Source organism: Ornithodoros turicata, chromosome 2 (assembly GCF_037126465.1).
Source record: "Ornithodoros turicata isolate Travis chromosome 2, ASM3712646v1, whole genome shotgun sequence".
Taxonomy (NCBI): domain Eukaryota; kingdom Metazoa; phylum Arthropoda; class Arachnida; order Ixodida; family Argasidae; genus Ornithodoros; species Ornithodoros turicata.
In genome coordinates this window covers 63128445-63149309 of record NC_088202.1, presented here as the reverse complement: position 1 = coordinate 63149309, position 20865 = coordinate 63128445, and the positions used below count along the sequence as shown (strand labels likewise).

The window sequence follows — 20865 nt, the reverse complement described above, 5'->3', positions numbered from 1 at the left end:
GAACAGACAATTGCTATACATTGAAGAGATTGACGGGTTTTGTACTCGTTACCATAGGTCATGGGAGGACCTGATAAAAAGCTGCTTCGAAGAGGAGGAGCCTCGAAACAATTCAATTATCGCTGCATTTCAATACGTCCTAGACATGGTCGTATTCGGAGATATGGTGCAAATTATGGAATTCAAGATGCGAGAACTTGTATGCCGAATCTACAATAGTTATAAAAATATTTGCACGTCAACATCGGAAGGACCACTGGGATTGATGGTGGAATTTTTTAGGTTTGCTAACGAAGAATTGAAATACACTAGAACAAACGTAATTGTAATCATTGCAATGGGCATTGCATTAATCAAGAAAGCAATCAGATCAAATTATCATATACAAACAGTCGAAGTTACACCTAATGGTTGAAATGGAAAGTACATAAAAAATGTTATCACGTGATATATTCCACCCTAGAGCCTCTACACATTTATTTTATTCTACCAGTCAGTGTGTGATTCGATTCTCCCAAAATCTTATTGGAACTGTGTGCCGCATGTTATGATGATTAGAATTGTAGACTCCGCCTGCGCGTCATGCTTGTCCATCACTTGCATCGCGTCATTTGATAATAGATTCCTTTCAATATAGTTTTCTCAAATGTTCGCTCGTTTGAGAAAATATATACACTGTGCAATTTAATTCATAAAATAAGCTTTCGCAAAATATTAGTGATCCTCTTTGTAAACAAAGATTGATGTAACATACCTCTAAATTTCAATTAGCGATTCTACTACCATTCTTTCCTTCGGATGTCGGTGTTGTATAGAGTGTGGTCGTGTAAAATCCCTTTGATTGCCAGCGCTGATTCCATTCGAAGATCCTTGTACATAGTGTGGAATAAACGTCTCCTTAGCATTCTTCAATCTAATCATAAGCTGTTTTCATTGCGACGTGTAGAATACAATACAATGATGGCAAAGAATACATTTATTATTTCAGTTATACACTTGTTTATTTCGATAAATTACAGTTCTATTCCAAACTCTGAAGTTTCCGTTTGTTGTCTTGATTGATGAATTCCGAAGACATCAAGTAGTTTATTCTTCTTATTGGGCGCTTGAATCCAGCGTTGATTAACACAGGTGATATGTTGTCGCCGTGTTTGTATTGCTTCAACAACTTGCACTTTGTCGCGATGAACTTACACAGTCTCTTATTGATGTTTTCTTTCTTTGTATGAACATTCTTGAATGGCGTACAAGAGAGTGTTGTATGAAAATCGTCCGGTGGTCCACCGCAATTGATATGTTTGTTGAGTTTCAATAGGTGATGATACATCAGACCTTGCACGACTATATTGAACTTTTGTTCATTCGACATCATTGACTGGTAGAATATAATAAATGTGTAGAGGCTCTAGGGTGGAATATATCACGTGATAAGATTTTTTATGTACTTTCCATTTCAACCATCAGGTGTAACTTCAACAAATCCGTAATGAATCATCGTGCGATATAGACTGCTTGTATATGATAATTTGATCTGATTGCTTTCTTGATTAATGCAACGCCCATTGCGATGATTACAATTACGTTTGGTCGAGTGTATTTCAATTCTTCGTTAGCAAACCTCAACAACTCCACCATCAATCCCAGTGGTCCTTCCGATGTTGACGTGCAAATATTTTTATAACTATTGTAGATTCGGCATACAAGTTCTCGCATTTTGAATTTCATAACTTGCACCATATCTCCGAATACGACCGGGTCTAGGACGTATTGAAATGCAGCGATAATTGAATCGTTCCGAGGCTCCTCCTTTTCGAAGCAGCTTTTTATCAGGTCCTCCCATGACCTATGGTAACGAGTACAAAATCCGTCCATCTGTTCAATGTATAGCAATTGTCTGTTCTGTTTTGTAGTGTGCCTCGACACTTAATTAAATCATATCGGCGCAAATTTTATTTATTAAAAATGTATTATGTTATCGCGTTTAGAATGTTATTGGTATCCACCTGTCGTGAGAATTATGAAAGTCAATTTACAAAAAAGATGTGATGAGCGAGAAAAACGCGAGCTTTAAACGCACTAGAACCCTCAATTCCCGGCTTGAGTTGTTGGAGTTAGTTTATGACTTTGACCACGACCATTGTGGGATCTCCCTACTCCCTGCGGGGCATACCCATGGCGAAAGTGCATGGGAGCTCAGCTTCCCTCTCTCACTCGTTCTTTTTTTTTTGTTAGTGGGCTCTGAATGAAAAAGATGTGTTCCTGTGATGTATCGCCCTGCTTGGTCAGAAAGTGTTTCCCTAAATTAATTGCTGCTTTGACTTTGCTTCAGATGATCGCTCGATTGATATTAATAAAAGTATTCTACTAGTTGGGAAAGTATTTTTAGTTGTGTGCGTTGATTTTCACTGTAGCAAACTTTTACATTAATTTGCATTTCAGATGAGTTGTTTGTGGCTTCTGCGTGTAGAAATTACTGTTGCAAAGTTATCATAAAAGGATGTAATTAAATTTGATTCTCGTTTTGGTTGAGTATTGTTTGCGCCGATAATATTTCTCATTTAGTTAGATAATGTTTCTCTAAAACCAGTTTGCACTGACATAAAAGTCTATTCTTAGATTTTTTTTTCTTTTTGCGTGCTATTGTTTGTTGATGGAATTCTTATTGTGTTCTTGAGAATCGAATAATTCCAATGTCTATTTGCGATCAATAAAAAAATTCGTTCCTAAGAATATTTCCTTTTGGAGGAAAGAATGTGAAAAAGAGAGAGGGTTTCCCCACCCCGTAGATTGATACCAGATGTGCGGATTCTTCGCTTTGGGCTGTATAGAGGGAGAGAGTGACCCCACCGGGCTCAAGTAGCAAAGATTGTCTGTACTGTGTAACGCTTGTCTGTACTGCATGTGTTGGATATCTCCGTCAAGGTAATGTTTATAGTGCCCGAGTAGGACGAAAATTGTATATTGTTAGGTCGCAAGGATGACTTTATGATAGTTCAAAAGATATATTATTTCCATTCCAATTTATTAAATTTGTAATGTTTGATAGTTTGTTTCGCTATTATTTTCCAGTGTATTGTTTACATGTTGGCACATGCATCATTCAAAGCGTTCTCTGCTATTCATCCGTGCATGTTTATCGTTTTGATAAATTGTTTTTCAATTATTTTCTTTTGTGTACATCTTGTTTGCTGTGGTGCATTTGTTTGGTTCTCTATTAGCTGTTGATTGTATTTCTCATTATTTCATTGCATGTACCTATTGTTTACGTGTGGATGGTGTGCCGTTCAAAGTGTTTCTCTGCTATTCAGTGCTAGCTCCGTGCATGTTTCTAGTTTTGATAGATTCTTTTTCAATTATTTTCCTGCATGTGTCTGTTGTTTACACGTTGGCAGATGCGCCGTTTAGAGTGTTTCTCTGCTATTCAGTGTTAACTGCGTGCATGTTTCTCCGTTTTGATAGATTCTTTTCAATTATTTTCCTGCGTGTGTCTGTTGTTTACACGTTGGCAGATGCGCCGTTTAGAGTGTTTCTCTGCTATCCAGTGTTAAGTGCGTGCATGTTTCTCGTTTTGATATATTGTTCTTCAACTATTTATCCTTTGTGTACCTCTTGTTTGCGTGTTGGATTGTGCATTGTTTTGGCTCCCTATTAGCTGTTGATCTTGTTTCGATATTATTTTCCTGTCTATTGTTTACGTGTGGATGATGCACCGTTCAAATTGTTTGTCTGCTATTCAGCGTTAGCTCTGTGCTGTATTAAATTCGTCATGTTTCTCGTTTTGATAGATTCTTTTTCAATTATTTAGGAAAAATACAGAACGATAAGGGCGCGCGCTGCTCTCCGGCTCGCTGGTAGGTACTCGAACCCCCCCCCTCGCCCACCTACTTGCATGTAAACCACTCACACATCACCTGAAAAAAATTGCGGCCCGTTGTGAAAAATCGCCAAAGAAGTCGGCCCGGTGTTGTCAGTGTGCATGCCCCTACTTGCATGTATAGTGCCCACGCGCCGCATGAAAAAAATGCGAGCGAAGTCGGCCCAGGGTGCACAACCATAAGTGTACGCTCAGCTCTTCGGCCCGCTGGTAAGCACACGGACAGCCCCTCACCTGCGCGCGGTCGGCCCAGCTATTGTTCTTCAAGTTACATACATCTATTAAAAATTTGTAATTAAAACTCCACTATGGTGCTCATGTATAATAATGTTAGACTTTTTATAATAAAACTTTTAATTTTGATTGTAATCATATTGATTAAAAATATCTTCTTTGATTAAATGTGTCATAATGGAATATTAGCTGTTGTGCATGGAGTTACGTACATCTGTCAGAACTTTGTAATTAAAACTCCGCTAGGGTGCTCACGTATAATAATGTTAGACTTTTTATAATAAAACTTGATAGTAATCGTTTTGATTAAAAATATCTTCTAAAATGTGCTACTCCTTCTGCTTAATTGAACACTTGCATGATTACCACTAATAAAAATATTGTGTATGATGTGTGATACCCCTTCAATGCTATTGCATCATACCTGTAATAAGTATAATCTTTGTTACGTGTATTGTATTGTGTTTCTTCTGCTTCAGGATTTTGGCTGGTTTTTTCTCCTTCACATAGAGTCATAACATAATTCCTGACACTAATGACTTTAATAAATATATTTTCGCTTGTAATTTTGTGTATGGCTATCCTTTGCATGTAAACAGCCTACAGCACCCCTGTTGTAGCTGGAAAAAAAGTCGGCACAGATTGAAAAATGACGAAAGAAGTCGGCCCAGGATGAAAAATGTGAGCGGGTAAGCGCGCACGCAGCCCTCCGGCCACGCTCCGCACACCGGTAAGAGCCTCCACCCGAGCGCCGCCTGCCGCGCACAGGAAAAAATCGCGAAAAAAGTCGGCGTGACGGTGGCGCTGCCCTGGCGGGGGTGCCGGCGTTTCGCATTGTCTGAGTTTAATATAAGTCCTATACTACTGCAATCAAGTGCGTGCTAAGGTCAGAAAGATACTGAGGGTTATTAACTTCGATTCAAGGTTTTGAAGCATTAATTATTTCTGTGTAAGCAAGGCTACTTCAGTTGAACGTCCTCTTCGGAAGCCATGTTGAAAATCATTAATATATGATGTCTATCAAAAAGGAAACTAGTCTAGAGTGTATAACCATTTCAAGACTATTCGAATATTCGTAAAATCGAAATCGGACGATAGTTTCCTAGGTTATTTTTGCATTCTGGGAGCGTGATGCTGGGGAAGGTGCCGCCGCTGGTGGAAGCCTGAGGAGTGCCATCGCGAAGCATGTGGCGGCGTGACGCAGACTGCGACACCATGGTGAACTGGGTAGATAAGCGAACCCTGATGGCGTTGCGATGAAGTACGTTGAGTAAGCCACGGTGAATTGAGGTCGTCGCCTAGCAATTCCTCGGTAGAACGGTGCACCGGACCACCAGTGACCCGAACGCTGCAGCGTACGTGGCGCAGCCACCAGCCCCTACAACTCCCTCCGCCTCCGACGATGCCTTAGTGCCGTCGTCGATCCAGCACTACGCCATGCGGCTGGCTCTCTTATGGGGCCACAATCCTGGCGTATGGTTTCTTCAGGTGGAATGTCAGTTCGCCCTCGGGGGCATAACATCACAGCTGACCAAATTTCTCCATGTGGTGAGCGTACTGCAGCAAGACGTTGCCGCCCAAGGGGTCGACATCCTTTCCGCTCCACCCGCAGCCAACCAGTACGACGCGCTCAAGACCGCTGTCCTCGAGCGAACCACGGCTTCGGAACGCAAGCGCTTCCAAGAGCTGCTGTCTTCCGAAGATCTTGGCGACCGCTGTCCATCTGAGCTATTACGACACATGCAGGGGCAGCTTGGCGAGCGAGCGCTGTCTTTCGATGCCAGCCTCCTCAAACAACTCGTCATCCAGCGGTTGCCAACAACCGTGCAGATGATCCTGGCGTCTGCGTCGACTCTGCCATTGCAACAGCTTGCCGATCTTGGAGACAAGATCATGGAGGCTTCTCATCCGTCCATCTCAGCCATACCCGCCGCACCGCCCTTGCCTTCAGCTGTTTTCCCCGCGGCGCTTTCACCATCCGCCAGAGTCCAGCTAACTTCTCCGCCCGGCGACTTCATAGCCCAACTGCGCAAAGATTTTAGCCGCCTCTCCGCTATGGTAGCGTCTGTCCTGTCATCGCGTGCGCCTTCCAACACAGGCCCCGTTTCGTCCACGCGTCGCCGACACGATCGTCCGCGCTCCGCGTCCCGCTCCTTCAGTCGACGGCGTTCGCCTCGTCAGCCTCACCACTGGTACCTCACCGCTGGTACCACCAGCGGTACGGGTCCGAGGCCCGTCGGTGCACGCGACCCTGTACTTGGACGGAAAACTTGTCCGGGGACCGTTAGCGGCTGCGACTGTCTCCACCACGCCTAGCAGCTGACTATTCTACGTTGTCGACCGGCCATCAAAGACTCGCTTCCGCGTAGTTGCGTGTTCAAATCACGTCCGGGTCACCAAACTGTAGGGCACAGAAGGACCAGCAGACAAGGCTGAATGAGGAGAAGTGTGGCAGTCAGGCTACAACTGAAAGAATGACCATGATACACGCGCTCGATGGAAAAATCATGCGCGCGATACGCGTCGTTACGGAACGTCCATGGCGGTGCTCGTCGTCCATTTCCGTCGACTGCTACAGGCGGATGTGCGTGGCCCTACGTTAGGTCGGTGCCGGTAGAACTGGCTGGCAGGCGCAGAGGCGCGCACCAGGTGAGGCACGTCTTCATCGTCGTCCACGGGCCGCCACACATGAACACCGTCCAAACATAACTGCGATAACTCTTTAGTCCAGTTTCACAAACGCTGGTTGACTTTGAACTAAGATCAAGGTTAGCTAAAACTTGAAATCAACAATCTCCTGGTAGCTCTCCTGCTTGCTGATGGTTTAGGAAGATGAGCACACGATCTTCTGTGGCTCATCTCAAAGAGTCAATAATACAATCAGTCACTGTTTTGCAAACGTTAGCTTGTCGACGTAATAAACGTTTCGGTGAAAGTAGCAGTAGTGACAGTGCAGTCCCTTTAATGAAGCAGAGTTAAGCGTTAAATTCAAGTTAAGGGACCGTTGATCTCGGTTGACATGTTAATCGGCGTTGGACAAACCGGGCATTTTTCTGCTTTATTTCAGCGGATGATCTTGTTAAAGGGACCGAAAAGTGAATATAAAGCTATCGAAACTTTATGTTCAGCGAAAAGCTTGAACCTTCAAAAGTTGAAATATCAAATAACTCCGCTGAAATCGCTGTAGTTTGTCTGTAATCGAATTTTTCATAATTGCATGTCCAGGGACTTAGTAGGAAACCGAGCAGTCTGTCAACAATTGAATGACCCCGCGCCATCTGTCGAGGACGCATGTAATACGCACACTTCCCTGCGCTAATCCGTCGAAAACGAAAATGGCTGTGGGCATTTGTGACCACTTTCTACGTCGAGAATGTCGAGCCTCTTGAACATGAGTGCGCTGGAATTCCGCATTCGAGAACTGTCGCTCATACAGAACTGTTGTTCGTGCGTTAGCGTAGTGGAAAGTGTGTTCTTCGCAGCAGAAGATTCCTCGTCCAGAGATTAGTCGGAGTCACATTAGTCCTCAGCAGTAGCTCACCGTGCCGTGAACATAGACTGCTTGTGAAATTTCCATGTATCAGGGAGAAGCACTTGTGTAAGCCGAAACAAGCGCTGTTTTTTCGTCGTCCAGGTGTTCACGTGTGAAATGCAAACCGACGGATACTACGGTTTTTGCTGCCGAGAGGTAGAGAATTCGTGTGGAAGGCAGACAGACAATTGCATCAGAACTAACGAATATTTCGAAATACTGTGCCTTGACACCGAAGTACTGCAAGTGTCTTTTACATACATCCGAGAAACCGAAGAGCATGACAACATACACGGCAGCGCCGTGCGGTTCTTACGCGCTACTTGAACGGCAACCTGGAGGGAAAACACTTATTTCTGCGGGAAATTCCGTTATACCACCTGTGTTCCATTCACAAGAAGGATATGAGGTGCTCCGAGAAAATACAATAGAAAGTTCTCCACTGGATCTCGATCTGCGTCATGCATGCAATTAGGGATGCTTTCTCATCAGTGCGCATACTTGCAGAAATGTTGATGTCAGCATATTTTCTGCAATTTTTTCCTCATTGCTTTTTCTTTGCTGTCACAGCATATTATAATTACTAGTTTGTTCCTGGAGGGTTAAGTAACCTGTGGGCATAGATGTATTTGTAGGCTATACCCATGTCTCAATTGTATATATGTGAGGAGTAAGTAAGATAATTTTCATCAGTGTCATTCCGCTGAACTGTGTTCATAACCTTTTAGTATACCTCTTAGTGACCACGTTTCCAAATGTCAATTAATATTTGAACCAAGATTGGGACTTAACACTTAATAAACTGTGTTTTGCTAAACGGAGTACTTGTAACTGATTCATTATCACGTCACCAACTAACATTTGTAAAGAGGGACTTGGGGGCTGACTTCAATTATTATTAACCCTTGATCTGGGTTGAAAGTTAACCATGCACCATTGGTGTGTACAGTACTCCAAAATGGTTAAATAATTTATTGCATACGTTCTCTGTTACTGTAATTGTGATGTACTTTTGTAAAGTACTTTTGACAGCCCTGCAAATTGAAACTGGCTTCAGTGTACACTACCAATGCATCGTAACATTTGATTGAAATATAATATAAGAGCAGAAGTAACATTTTGTCACAACTCAAACTATATCTTTCTTTTTTATTGTCCAGGGATTTAGGAAACAGAATAGGACTTCCTGCGCTCTGATGTTTTGACGTACTTGATAGAGTTGTAAAACCTGCAACAAAGTAAACATGACACGTATAAATAGTTTTGTCTTTTGCTTTTGAATTTAACAAGGTAGTCATATTTTACCATTTGTTCACTTTTGTATTCTCTGTTGGTGAAAAGATTACGGGAACAATAATGCTGCAGATCAAACAATGGCCTGTCATCTAGATGAAGATGAGAACATTTCTTCAGGCATGCTAAGTGAGACAAAATAAATGTACAATGAAGGTTTTACAAAAACAGCAAATCTCTGTCGACTAAAACTTTATATATGTGGATGTTACCACATGGTGTAGTTTCCATCCAAAAGTAGGACTAGGCAAGGTTGTTTGGTAGTTGTTGGTACGTTGTTGGCATGTTGATGTGCTATACCGTTATAGCACATCAATATAGATGAGGGGCAAACACAGTAGACAGTATGATGGCTGCAAACTCAAGTGAAGATTTATTCAACAGAACAAGAAACCGAAAGCATGAGTAGAGAAAGGCAGTGCCCCTGCAATGTATGGTGAACCACACTAATCTCTGAGAAGGTAGGATCGGAAGAGCAATAAAGAGAAATGACAGTTGCGTGCGAGATAGGGGAACTCTGCAAATTTAGGACCAATATGATGTGGTAACCTTGCATGGCTCACTGCAGCTCTGACACACATTGGACAATTCCAGTAGTGGGGCTTCGAAGACAATGAACGTTCGCTGTTTCATTGGGCATTCAAGCGTAGAGGATGCATCTCTAGAAAATTAAGTGGCGTTCCTTAGTCATAAAGTCATAACTACACCTCAACAGGAAGTATTCTTGTACCCTTCAAACAAGCTAGTAGTACTCATCGGTTTCTTCTCCTGTTGTTGACGTCATACTAATGTTCTGCACCTGTCCAAAGACTCCAAAAAATGTCACAAAGTCTGCAACACGTAACAAATCTGGTGCTTCCATCTGTGGACTTTGCATACCTGCTTTCAGCTATTTCTGTCAGGTCAACTTGAGTGCCTGGATCACACACACACGAAGCAGTCTTGCGCCACTTCAACACTGGAAGGCCCCTAAATTTAAATTTGTTGATGTTGACAATGTTGAATACGGGACAAGTAGGATAACGTAAGTTAAATGGAATACGTCGTCGCTATATTATAATTTATACATGTGTGACGACTGTACGTACCTAAGATGTTGTGTTGAACTCGTCACCTCGTTGAACCAAAATCACTGCGTACTGAGCATCAGTGTGCTTCGTTACGTCTTCGCAATTCGCCTTCTACGGCATATTCGTAGTCATCGGCAGCAAAATGAGCTCAGCACACACGACACGGCTGCTATATCTAATAACCGAATGTTTCGAACCACATTCGTTTTCGCATACTCTCCTGTTGAATCTTGTGGTAGAAAACACCCGCCGCTGATGGTGAACGAACATGATTTTTGCATCCCCCAACACCAAAACTACACCAGGCATATGTAGGTCTCTCGAATAATTGACACAACAGCCACGAACGGTAGCACCCCGATTCGTCCAACTGTTTATTTCGTCCAAGTATTCACAACGTCCAAGTACTCAGCACGTCCGAAAAAAATTGGACATAGTGGGCATTGGACGAACTGAACCAAAGGGGGGGAAACTTACCCAACCCGTCCAAATAACCGTACCGTCCAAACGCTTGTTTCGTCCGAAAAGGGAGGGGGATCTCCGAATGCGAGTGAACAATTGCTTCGTTTACGATTGAAGGTAGGATTTAAACATTCACACCGAAAGATGCCATGCCATACACCAAGTAAAACGAAAAACAAATGCTCAGCCTGCTCAGTTTATTTATTTTTCTTTCTTTTTTTTTCATTCCAACAACTGACTTATTAGTTGAAGGTACGATTTAAACATTCCCACTGAAAGATGTTATACACCGAGTAAAACGAGAAACAAATGCTCAGCCTGCTCTGTTTAGTTGTTCTTTTTTTCTTTTGTTCATTTGAACAACTAACTTACTAGTTAGCATGGCCCAGCAAGTGGGACATGCGCTGCAGGTATGCCTTGATGACATGAGCAAACTGCTCTGTTACGTCTGTGAAGGGTGCTTCGTTTCCCAGCATCATTTCCCCCGAGCTGTATTTTCCGTACGCCCATGAGAAGGAAGAGCGAGCCTCTTGTATCGCCTCCTGCTTGGCGAAACCCCGTTCAACAGCAGCCGAATGCGTACCTGCAAATGGCGGTAAGAGGCATGAATACAAAGAGAGCAAGCGAGGAAGTATATATGCTATATTCTATTAATTATCATGATGGTGTTCCCTGATTATGCGAATTTGTTGCTTACCTGGTTGTGCTTACATTGTGTACGGTTGACTCAAATTCGACGAGGAACTTCGAAAACGTCATGTGGGGTTGACTCTTGAATTTCATGCGCAGCGAATTATGCCACCCTTCGGCGTGATTGTTTGCGCGGAGATCGTCCTCATCCGCAAACTAATTCCAGAGATGAACGTTGGTAAGCCACTGCCGCTCGAAGTAGTCTACGTAAAGGCAAAGGGCCGCAAGTTTCCTTTCAGATCCCTAGATGTTTCCAAGAAAGATCACTGACATTGGGAAACGCGGTACGTAGCGGGAACACAGTTATAGAAAACAACACACCGTTAACTGGACGGTCACTGTAGGTCAGCGGTCCTGTGAACGGGTTTGTGTTTTCTGTGATTCCCCGTTTGATCGATAATCCATTTGCTTTCATGAATACAGTCACCTGCCATTCACCCATTGTCAAAATGGCCTGTGCTTTCATGACTGCAGCCAGGCAGTCGCCTGCCGAAAGGAGCAGAGCCTTAGGCAGTCGTCTGCCGAAAGGAGCAGAGCCTTTGGGAATTCCCCCATTTGGACGAAACGGGCTATTGGACGGTACGGGTATTGGACGCGCTGGGCAAGTTTCTCCTCGCCAGTTCATTTCGTCCAAGTGTTCAGTACGTCCGATTTTTTTTTGACGAATTAAATATTTGGACGTTGTGAGCACTTGGACGAAATAAACGTTTGGACGCAATGGGGCGTAACCGCCACGAACATGTCATTCACTTATACATTCTGCTCCACGCGATCAACATGACCACCCACGACGTAAACAATAAACGCGATAACACAGATGGCCTTGCAGATGGCGCGGCGGATCGTAGCTCGTAGCGGCGAAGTAGCTGAATGCTTTATTAACGTAAAAGATATGGAAGTGCGCGTCATTTTTAAAATGGCGTTTAGCTGTAAGATAATGTGCGTCAACTTTGTTCTCTACAACATTAACTCTCACGTGGTAAGGGTTGACCAATCCCTGGGAGGCCTCGACCGGAAACCCAAGTTGCTCTTTTTCGCCGTTCGCTGGCAGCACCGTCCATGTTACGGTAATCTTCAAAATATTTATACGTAAAAAATATGCCGAATTGAGAATTAATGCTTTCTCTGTCTTATCAAACAACGATGTTGTGCACGACAGTGGGCAAAAATATGGGGGTTATTTTTCACTTTTCAGTCCCTTTAATGTTTCCTCACATAACATCAGGTTTACTTACGGCGCAGTCTGCAAAAAAGAAAAAAAGGAAGAAGAAAGGCATAATAGTCGCTCTTGTCTTTCGAAAGTTTTTTTTTTTTTTTTTTTTGTCAACTTGATTTCGAAATCTCTGGTACGCTGCTAGGCCTTCTAAGTTTTTGCTTTTCAAGAACTTTAAGTACATGTGTTGTTTAGTCTTTAACTCTTTATCATGCGTAGCAGTTTACGACACATCCATGGTTTACGATATCTTTTTGACAATTTAATGGTCTGTCGCGAAAAACATTTTTCATAGTGGGTTTCAAAAATTGAAAGAAACTCATTATATGCGATGTTAGCGTCATTTAGGGTTCTCGACAGTTTTCTTTTTCAAATTTTTTTACGAAGGCATTCTAGGTTAGTTTGTGTTATACATCGAATAGTTATTATGTGATTTATCTTCTTTCTTTTCTATAAGCTTTTCTATCGCGATGGATACTGGAAAATGATCACTGATGTCTGTTTTAATCACCCCGGGAACAGCAGGCGTTCTTTCACAGTTTCTTATGAGAAGATCAAGTGTGGTTTGAGTGGAATATGTTACTTTCGCAGGCTCATTAATGAAATTTTGAAAATCATATGATTCTAGCAGCCGAGGCAATTACATTTGGTGAAATGAAGGTTTCAGCATATCAATATTCATCGATCTTAGCAAGGCCTTCGACACGTTAGACCATGAATTATTACTGCGAAGGTTATACAGCTACGGTGTCCGTGGAACTCCATGGGAGTTATTTAAATCATACATGTCTGGCAGGAAGCAAATGGTTACTTTAGGCCCGGTCTTCTTCTTCTTCTTCAGGCATAAGCTCTGACCTGTCGAGTATCGTCTCCGGAGTACCACAGGGCAGTGTTTTAGGACCTCTTTTATTTAATATCTATATTAACGACATTATAGACTCATGCAAATACGCGGAAGTAATTATGTACGCAGACGACACCACCTTGTTATTCTCTGGGACAGATCTTGCTGATTTAGCAAAGAAGGCAAACAGCGATCTTGATTCTCTGAGTCAATAAACAGATATGAATAAACTGAAAATCAATACAACTAAAACGAAAGCTGTTGTATTTAGACCCAGAAATAAGCAGGTTCCGTCTTATGTTGATATAAAAATCAAATCTGACCCAATCGAGATCATGTCAGGTATCACGCTACTTGGCGTGCACTTTAATGAATATTTAACTTGGGACGAACATATAGCCGTTTTGAAATCAAAAATTGCTAAAATAGCAGGGATTATCGATAGAAATCGCTATGTCCTGCCTCGGCATGCAAAGCTAATAATCTACAATTCGTTACTGCAATCTCATCTGAACTACTGTTGCCTTATATGGGGAACTACTACACAAGCTAATTTGCAGTCTCTGTCAATAATTCAGAAAAAGGCTATTCGAGATATTGTTGACTTACCTATGTTATCTGACCTAAAAGGTGTCTACTTAAAACTAAACATTTTCCCAGTGCAAGATCTATACAAATATAAGCTCATGGTAACCTACCAACATGCCATCAAATCAAGTAACATGAGTTTTCTTAACATATTAAGATTGAGAAAGCCCACGCCTACATATAATTTTCGTACGGTGTACCAATGGGATATCCCTTTTTCCAGGACGACCTATGGGGACCAGAGGGTTGTTTATCAAATGCCGCTTTCATTCTCATGTTATCCAGGTCTCGTAACCTATGGTAGGAAGCAGCTTCGCGACATTTTTCAATCTGAATACTTGTTGTGTGCTTTGCTTTGCTGTGCCCTGCTTTTTATCTGTTGCAAATCATCGAAAAGAGTTAATACCAGCTTGTGTTTCTGTTCTTACTGTTGCTGTTCCTAACCCTTTCATTGTTATTGTTCTTTTTTTTTTTTTGCTATCAGAGTGTAGATGCCTTATGTTGGGCTTTCAGATGATGTGCGTTCAGTATTAATATTGAGATGCATCTCAATGAAACTGCCAACTGTAGGAGCTCGGGACCTCGTCAAGCTGCCCCGAGCAGCTTTTTGCCCCGAGTCTCCACACTGTTACAGTGAAATAAAGATTTGATTTGATTTGATATTAAGATGTCCTCCTATATAGAGTTGCAATCTATTCGCATTTACATAAGCTAGTACAGTTTCAAGATAGTCAGGAAACAAAGGGACATTGCCATTTGGCGGACGGTAACATACAGAGAAAAGGCACCGATGATCCAGCAGGCATCGCGGTTTACCACCAGAGCCCTCCTCCACTGTCGCTACAACAAGCCGATGACATGACTGAGCGGGCGAGGATCCTGGGGACGAGGGGTGACAGGAGAGGTGATGACCGCTTCGAGCAGCCACACTGCGGGACCTGCACTGCAGCTATTACGTGCGTGGACTGCTGTAGTCGACTGTCCGCGCTGTCGTTACAACGTGGATCGGAGAAGAATACTGACGACGGAGACGAGCGACACATGTATGAGATGGGATGTGGAGGCGCTAGACCACCATTGAAATTATTTCCCGCACACATTCTTACGTCACTGTCTCCTGCGACACAGAGAAGTTCAGCGGCGCGGCCTAGCCCTCTTCATACCACGGTCACTCAGGTTGAACGAGGCCACAAGTTGCAGATGATGTGTCAGACTTCGCATATGTGCACACATATGTAAACACTTTTCTAGATTTTTGTACATACCCGGATAGTCGTTTAAACTGCGCAACAAAATAAATGAAATGTTATCGTTGTTTACCATTTAGCTCCTGTATTCTCTCCCCTTCTGCGGATGCCTAAGCCGGTTTTGTCCCATATGTTTGCTGTGTGTGCCGTCCAGTCGGCAGGCGTCACAATTTGTATTTGAAGCACAGCATCACGTAAAATTCACACGTAATTATACACGTAAAATTCATAGGGTAATTTAGGATTTTAGGAATGTACTATAGGGATGTTTAGCAGGGTGCATAATCTTCCCTACTATAAGACGCTGCGCAACGTTACTTTTTTTTTTCTGTGCAGTACCCTTGAGGCAGACCATTGTCTACCCTAAAGTGGTAGAGAGCAGAGAAGATGGCACCGGTCACACAGTGTCCATAACTGAAGGCCTTACACTCTTCCTCGAGAAGTCGCCTCCCGTATTTTCGGAAGAATTTCTCACGAGGACGATTGATCATGCAGGCAGAACCACCGACGAATACGTAAGTTAGCTTAGATGTATTATGTTGGTAATATTTGTTAAACAACAACAAACAACAACTTCATTTGATGATGATGATTGGGGAGTTTCATCGTCAGGGACGATACTCTACCCCATTGCTGGTGGCAATGTGGGGAATGAACCAGATGAGTGTTTAAGTTGTGAATCTCGATGAATTAAATATCATCTCTTGGTCTATTAAACTTATTGGCACTATCTTGACGCGAACAAGTGTTGCCAATAGACATATGAACTCTGCGCAAATGCAATACCTTTCAAAACCTTCATAGGAAATAAGTTGTTGTAAAAGACGACATAAACGGGTGATAATAATCTTACTGTGCACACGCTGAAAAAGCGACGGCGATAGAAACGCACATGTCTAATGATAATGTAACCTTTATCAATGAAAAACAAAAATAAGAAAGTGTTTAGTTATCATTCTGAAAGGTTATGAACGAATGGCGCGTTACAAGAAATGAAGAAATCAACTGAATTATGCCCACGTTTCCCGGGGGACAACCGTCTCATGAAATCCGCGCGGTCGTTGTTGCTGTCTTCACCACACTATGTAGGCTATTGAGCTAAAACTCTTTGGGCAGGACATGTCACATACGTAGTCCACGTCTCGCGCATATTGTTTTACGATCCTAGCTCAGGTACGGGCATGACTCAGGACAGTAACACTAAGTGTGCATCAGTGTTAGAGACACCCGACATCAAGTTGTTCACACTCCTTCTGTTGTATCGTCGTTGTTTTGGTGTATCGTGATCTCAAGATCGCGGGTTCGATCCCGGGCGAGGACGATAAGAAAGTGAGGGAGATAACTTAAGAGTGAGCATTTCAGCTTGTTGGTGATTCATAATTTAAAGCCGTATAACCTTGACAGTGTGGGACTTAAAAATAGTGCTCTTAAACTCTGTGCTGTCTGTTGTGTGTGTCCGTTTTTAAGTCCCGCACTGTCAAGGTTTTTACCGCTTTTCCACGTATCGGGGACTTCCGGCTGGCGTTAAAGAACCCCAGGTGGTCGAAATTATCCGCAGTCACCCTGCGGCACGCTCTTGATTTTCTGCTTTTTTGTTCTTATCTTCTTAGTTAACCTAGCGCAAAAAATACTGGGGCAGCCAGTCCAAGCTTCTCGCGACTGACGTCCTATCCCTTTTCGTTTTCGTATCATTATCATAATACTAAGCGGTACATCATGTGGCGACATGTCGGCGCGGGCTGTCGTTCTCAGGTAGGCAAACTTATACCTAAGACACACGGCACGCTCCAAGGGCCTTTCTGCAAAAGGGGTGCAGAAACTCGCACGTGGCTGCAGTTATCGTTTGATAAGCGAACCATGAAAACAGCATTCCATTTTGCCGTTATCAGAAGGTTCGCTTGCCAGACGATAACGGTCGCAACGAGCGATTTTCGGCACTTCTTTTGTGAAAAGGCCTTTGGAGCGGCCGTGTGTCTTAGGTATTAGTCGGCAGTCTAAACGCAGTTCCTCCGGTCAGTGGTCAATAGTGAGTTTTAGTGCGTAGGACAGGGATAGCGTTGGTGGTTCTGCGCACGTGAAACATAGATAGCTTCGCGCAGTGCACAGAACTACCACGCTATCTCTTACTTACGCAAAGACGACAGCGTATGACGCACTAAAACTCACTATTATCTTGCAATGTAAAGTTACAGATCAACAACTTGAACAAGGTTAAATGAGAATCTCATGGATGATATACCGCGAGCAATGCCGTAGAGTATCGCCTTTGGCGATGAAACACCATAATCATCATAATCAAAACAAAGTTATTGTTTCTGAGATGATGGTGTACAGCGAACTGATAACATAAATAGACGAAGTCTAATCTACTTACAACGGATTTCGCTGCCAAAACGGCTTTCCGAACTTTACTTTTCTGAGTATCTATACTTGTCCTTGTACACGCCGTAAACATTACTGAGCTAGTTGTTATCGGGTTACCTAGTGAAAGTGAGGCTACACAGCTGTTAGAAGGCGGATGCTGTAATAATGCTGTTAGCAACTCAAATGTTAAACAAAATAGAAACTGTCAAACAAGCTACAAGTTATTCTCTTGTACAATTTACAGGTACAAGCAACCACCATTGAAAAAAATCTCTTCCACGACGATAATGCTGTGGCTTCTATCTTCTTGACGCAAGACACAGGCGTGAGAATGGTGAGTTAAGCTCAAGTTTGAGTAAAGTTTAAGGCCGTAGTACACAACATCTTCTTCCTAGCGCTAGCCGCAGTTGCATGCAACAAAGAGATCGCGAAAATTGCGTATAGCACCTATTACTTGTGCGTCATGCCCAACCAGACCAATGATCATTAATTCTAGTGTCAGCAGTGATTCCAACACTACATGACCTACAAAAACACGAAGGCAGAGACGTGTCACCCTCGTGTGAACAGGCGATTACTTTTCATCCGGACAACTAAGTAGACGTTATAAATAACACTTTTCTGCTCAGTCCTTGTTTATGTTTGCGTTTCACCATCAAGAATGAAGCAGTGCCAACTAGGACAGGTCCTTATTGTGATACGAATCAGAAGGTACCGCAGTTACAGTTGTACGAACGGTTAGTCAACCAATTGTAATAATCTGATGCGTACAGAGTACGATGGATGGAAGGCATGCTCATGAAACGGCACCGTTTAATAACATGGAAATAGGTCAAAGTTGCGTTGAGCGGTGGGGGGTCCCCGAAATCCACCATTAAGAATAAACGTTTAAGAATAAAACATTCGAGAATAATCCGCTTAAAAAATACACGGTTAAAAATAGATCTCCTAAAATAAACCGCTTACTATCCCCGCTTAGAGATCATCGTTTAATAATCCACCATTAAGAGGGGATACGACCTCCGGCGGCCCCATGTATTCTCTATGGGCGAAACAATGCGATCTTTTGCAGCTAATACTGAACCGATTTGGACCAAAATGGCCTTGTTCGATAGATTTTAGAATTTCAAAAAATTCGCATTGGAGACATTTGCAATTTTTTTTGCAGAAGTTTTTAAAAACCTTACGAAAGCTGCAAAAAATTTATAAGTTCGGTCTCTCGCTTTTGGAAGTTCGTAGCTCGTTTACTGTAGCACATATGTGAAATGTAATCAGTAGCATTTACGCGGAATTCTTTCTTGAATATTTACGTGTCCATGTCATGTCTGTCCATGCCTCCAGTTGTTCACGATATTGAAAAAACTTAAGGTATGTACGGCTCCGTGAACTGCCCCGTCTTGCCATCGTACAGTAGCGCCACATTGCTGGTCAGAAGAGAACTTCATATCGTTCCGCGGAATGCAGTCACTGTTCTGGCACCCTATCCCAGAAGGGGTTTCCCCGGCAGCGGAAGCGCGAAATTGAGGTCGTGAAACCTGTCTGAAGAGATCCACGTTGAGTAGGTCGTCGCAAAATAATGGGAAGGCCTTCAGTGAGAATAGGGAGAATAGGCGGCATAGACCAGGAAAGCTTTGCTACACAGCCACACAATATTCGTATCGCATCGCATGCACGTAAAAAGAACGGTAGGGTTAGGGGAGGTGAGGCACAGTGAGACCGAGTGGTGTTATCGTTCGCCCTCCCGATGAGTTGAAATTGGAAGACAGTTTCTTTTTTCTTTTTTTAATTAGGTAATATCAAACAGTCAAAGACCGGATTATGGAAAGGCCGAAAAATAAGGAATTCCAAGAGGATGTCTGCGAAATAAATAATTTATGAATAAAACGTTGAAATAGACTCCACGTAGAAATTAACTTTTTAACAGAACTTTTTCAAAAGAAGCTCTTTCTCTATCCACAGCTGTAAGATCAACCCCAGTACACGAGGGATGCTGCCAAAAAGGGGCATGCGCTGGACAAGGTCATACAAAGTTATTTTAAATGCATAAAAAGCATTTAGCACATTAATTCCCAATACCTGTCCTGAGCACAGCGCTGTGGATCTACCTGATGTAGCAGATGTAACTTTTCGAATATATATTTTTCCTTTCTTGGTGGCCTCTGGCTTTCGATAGTTCAGTCTCCCCAGTTCTCGGGCTCGGGGTCCAATGATGGGTGTCACATATTACACCCAAAAGAAGGGTGCTTATTGGGTATATTGACTCAAAAAATGGCAAGTTCTGAAAAAAAAAAAAAAAGCCTTGCTTCCAAAATTCACGGAACACTATTTGCACTGATGTACTGCAACCTGTATTTGCAAGTCTGAGCGTCTTAGCTGCCTAGACTCTTGGGGACATGTTTACAAAAAGAAAGTGCCTGGTGGGTGATTGCCAGTGAATGACTTGTACTACCCACTCAACGAATTTTAGAGGAGATGGTGTCGCTCTATATATTTGGCAACCCGAATGTGATTGTCGTCGTGTACAATAAACACTTGCAATAACACAGTCATCTCTACTTTTACTTTTTGTTTTCTGCCTAAGTGATCGAAAGTACGTTATCTAAAGGGAAGTTTGATGAAACGATTTATTCCCTGTATTAATTCTCAACAATTCTATCCTACTTACTTTGTAGAGCTCATTTTTTATCGCAGTTGGAATAACAATTTCCGTATCTTGGCTTCCTTACTTTTCGACCTTACGGTAATTCGGTTTTCTGCTTCCCGGCCTGCTGATAGTTCGGTTTTCTGAATTTTCAGCCTTCTGATCGTTCGATGTTTTAATTTTTCGGCCTTTTAAGTTTCGACCTTCTGATATCTTGTCTAGGTTTCGAAGGATACATGTATGTTGTAAGGGAACCGGAAAAAAAGTTCCCGAAAAAAATGTCCCCGGAAGAAATGTCCCCGGAAAAAACGTTCCCGGAAGAAATGTCCCCTGGAAAATATGTCCCCCGGAAAAAATGTCTCCTCGAGAAACATCCAATCTTGTTACGCGTGGAATTTTTGCGAAATCCCCGGTTGCGATATTGCAGGTCTTCATGTCCTCCGGCTCAAAATAAATACTAAAATTCCTAACCACCTACTAAGGGTTTTTACTTTGAAAGCTCGACCTACTTTCACTTGCGATTTCTCGTAGGGAATGCACCGCAATCAATTTCACGTTCGTTGATACAACGTGACACAGGTTTGAATCCTGTCACCAGGTGTGCTCTCTGAGGTTTTCCCTGGGTTTTCCGTCGGACTTTCCTGATGAATGTCGGCTCACTTAGCCCTGAAGTCGGCCCAGGACGCATACTAACCCCCTGTCACCCTCCCTCCTGCTGTCCTCTGTCCACGACTGTACATCGCGTACAGCAATAGTTGCTTCGCAGCGCTAACACGAAAAAACATTTTCTCTACTAATTAGCACAAATGTGAG

General features: G+C 42.8%; 1 protein-coding gene across 1 annotated transcript in view; it reads left to right on the top strand.

Annotated features, from left to right (window-relative positions):
- LOC135385490 (venom metalloproteinase antarease-like TtrivMP_A) overlaps nucleotides 1-20865 on the top strand; it is a 112879-nt gene that overhangs the window by 17987 nt on the left and 74027 nt on the right. The window contains exons 2-3 of the mRNA XM_064614832.1: nucleotides 15384-15562; nucleotides 17656-17745. Coding sequence (XP_064470902.1) covers nucleotides 15384-15562; nucleotides 17656-17745 — 269 coding nt within the window. The remainder of the gene's footprint in view (nucleotides 1-15383; nucleotides 15563-17655; nucleotides 17746-20865) is intronic.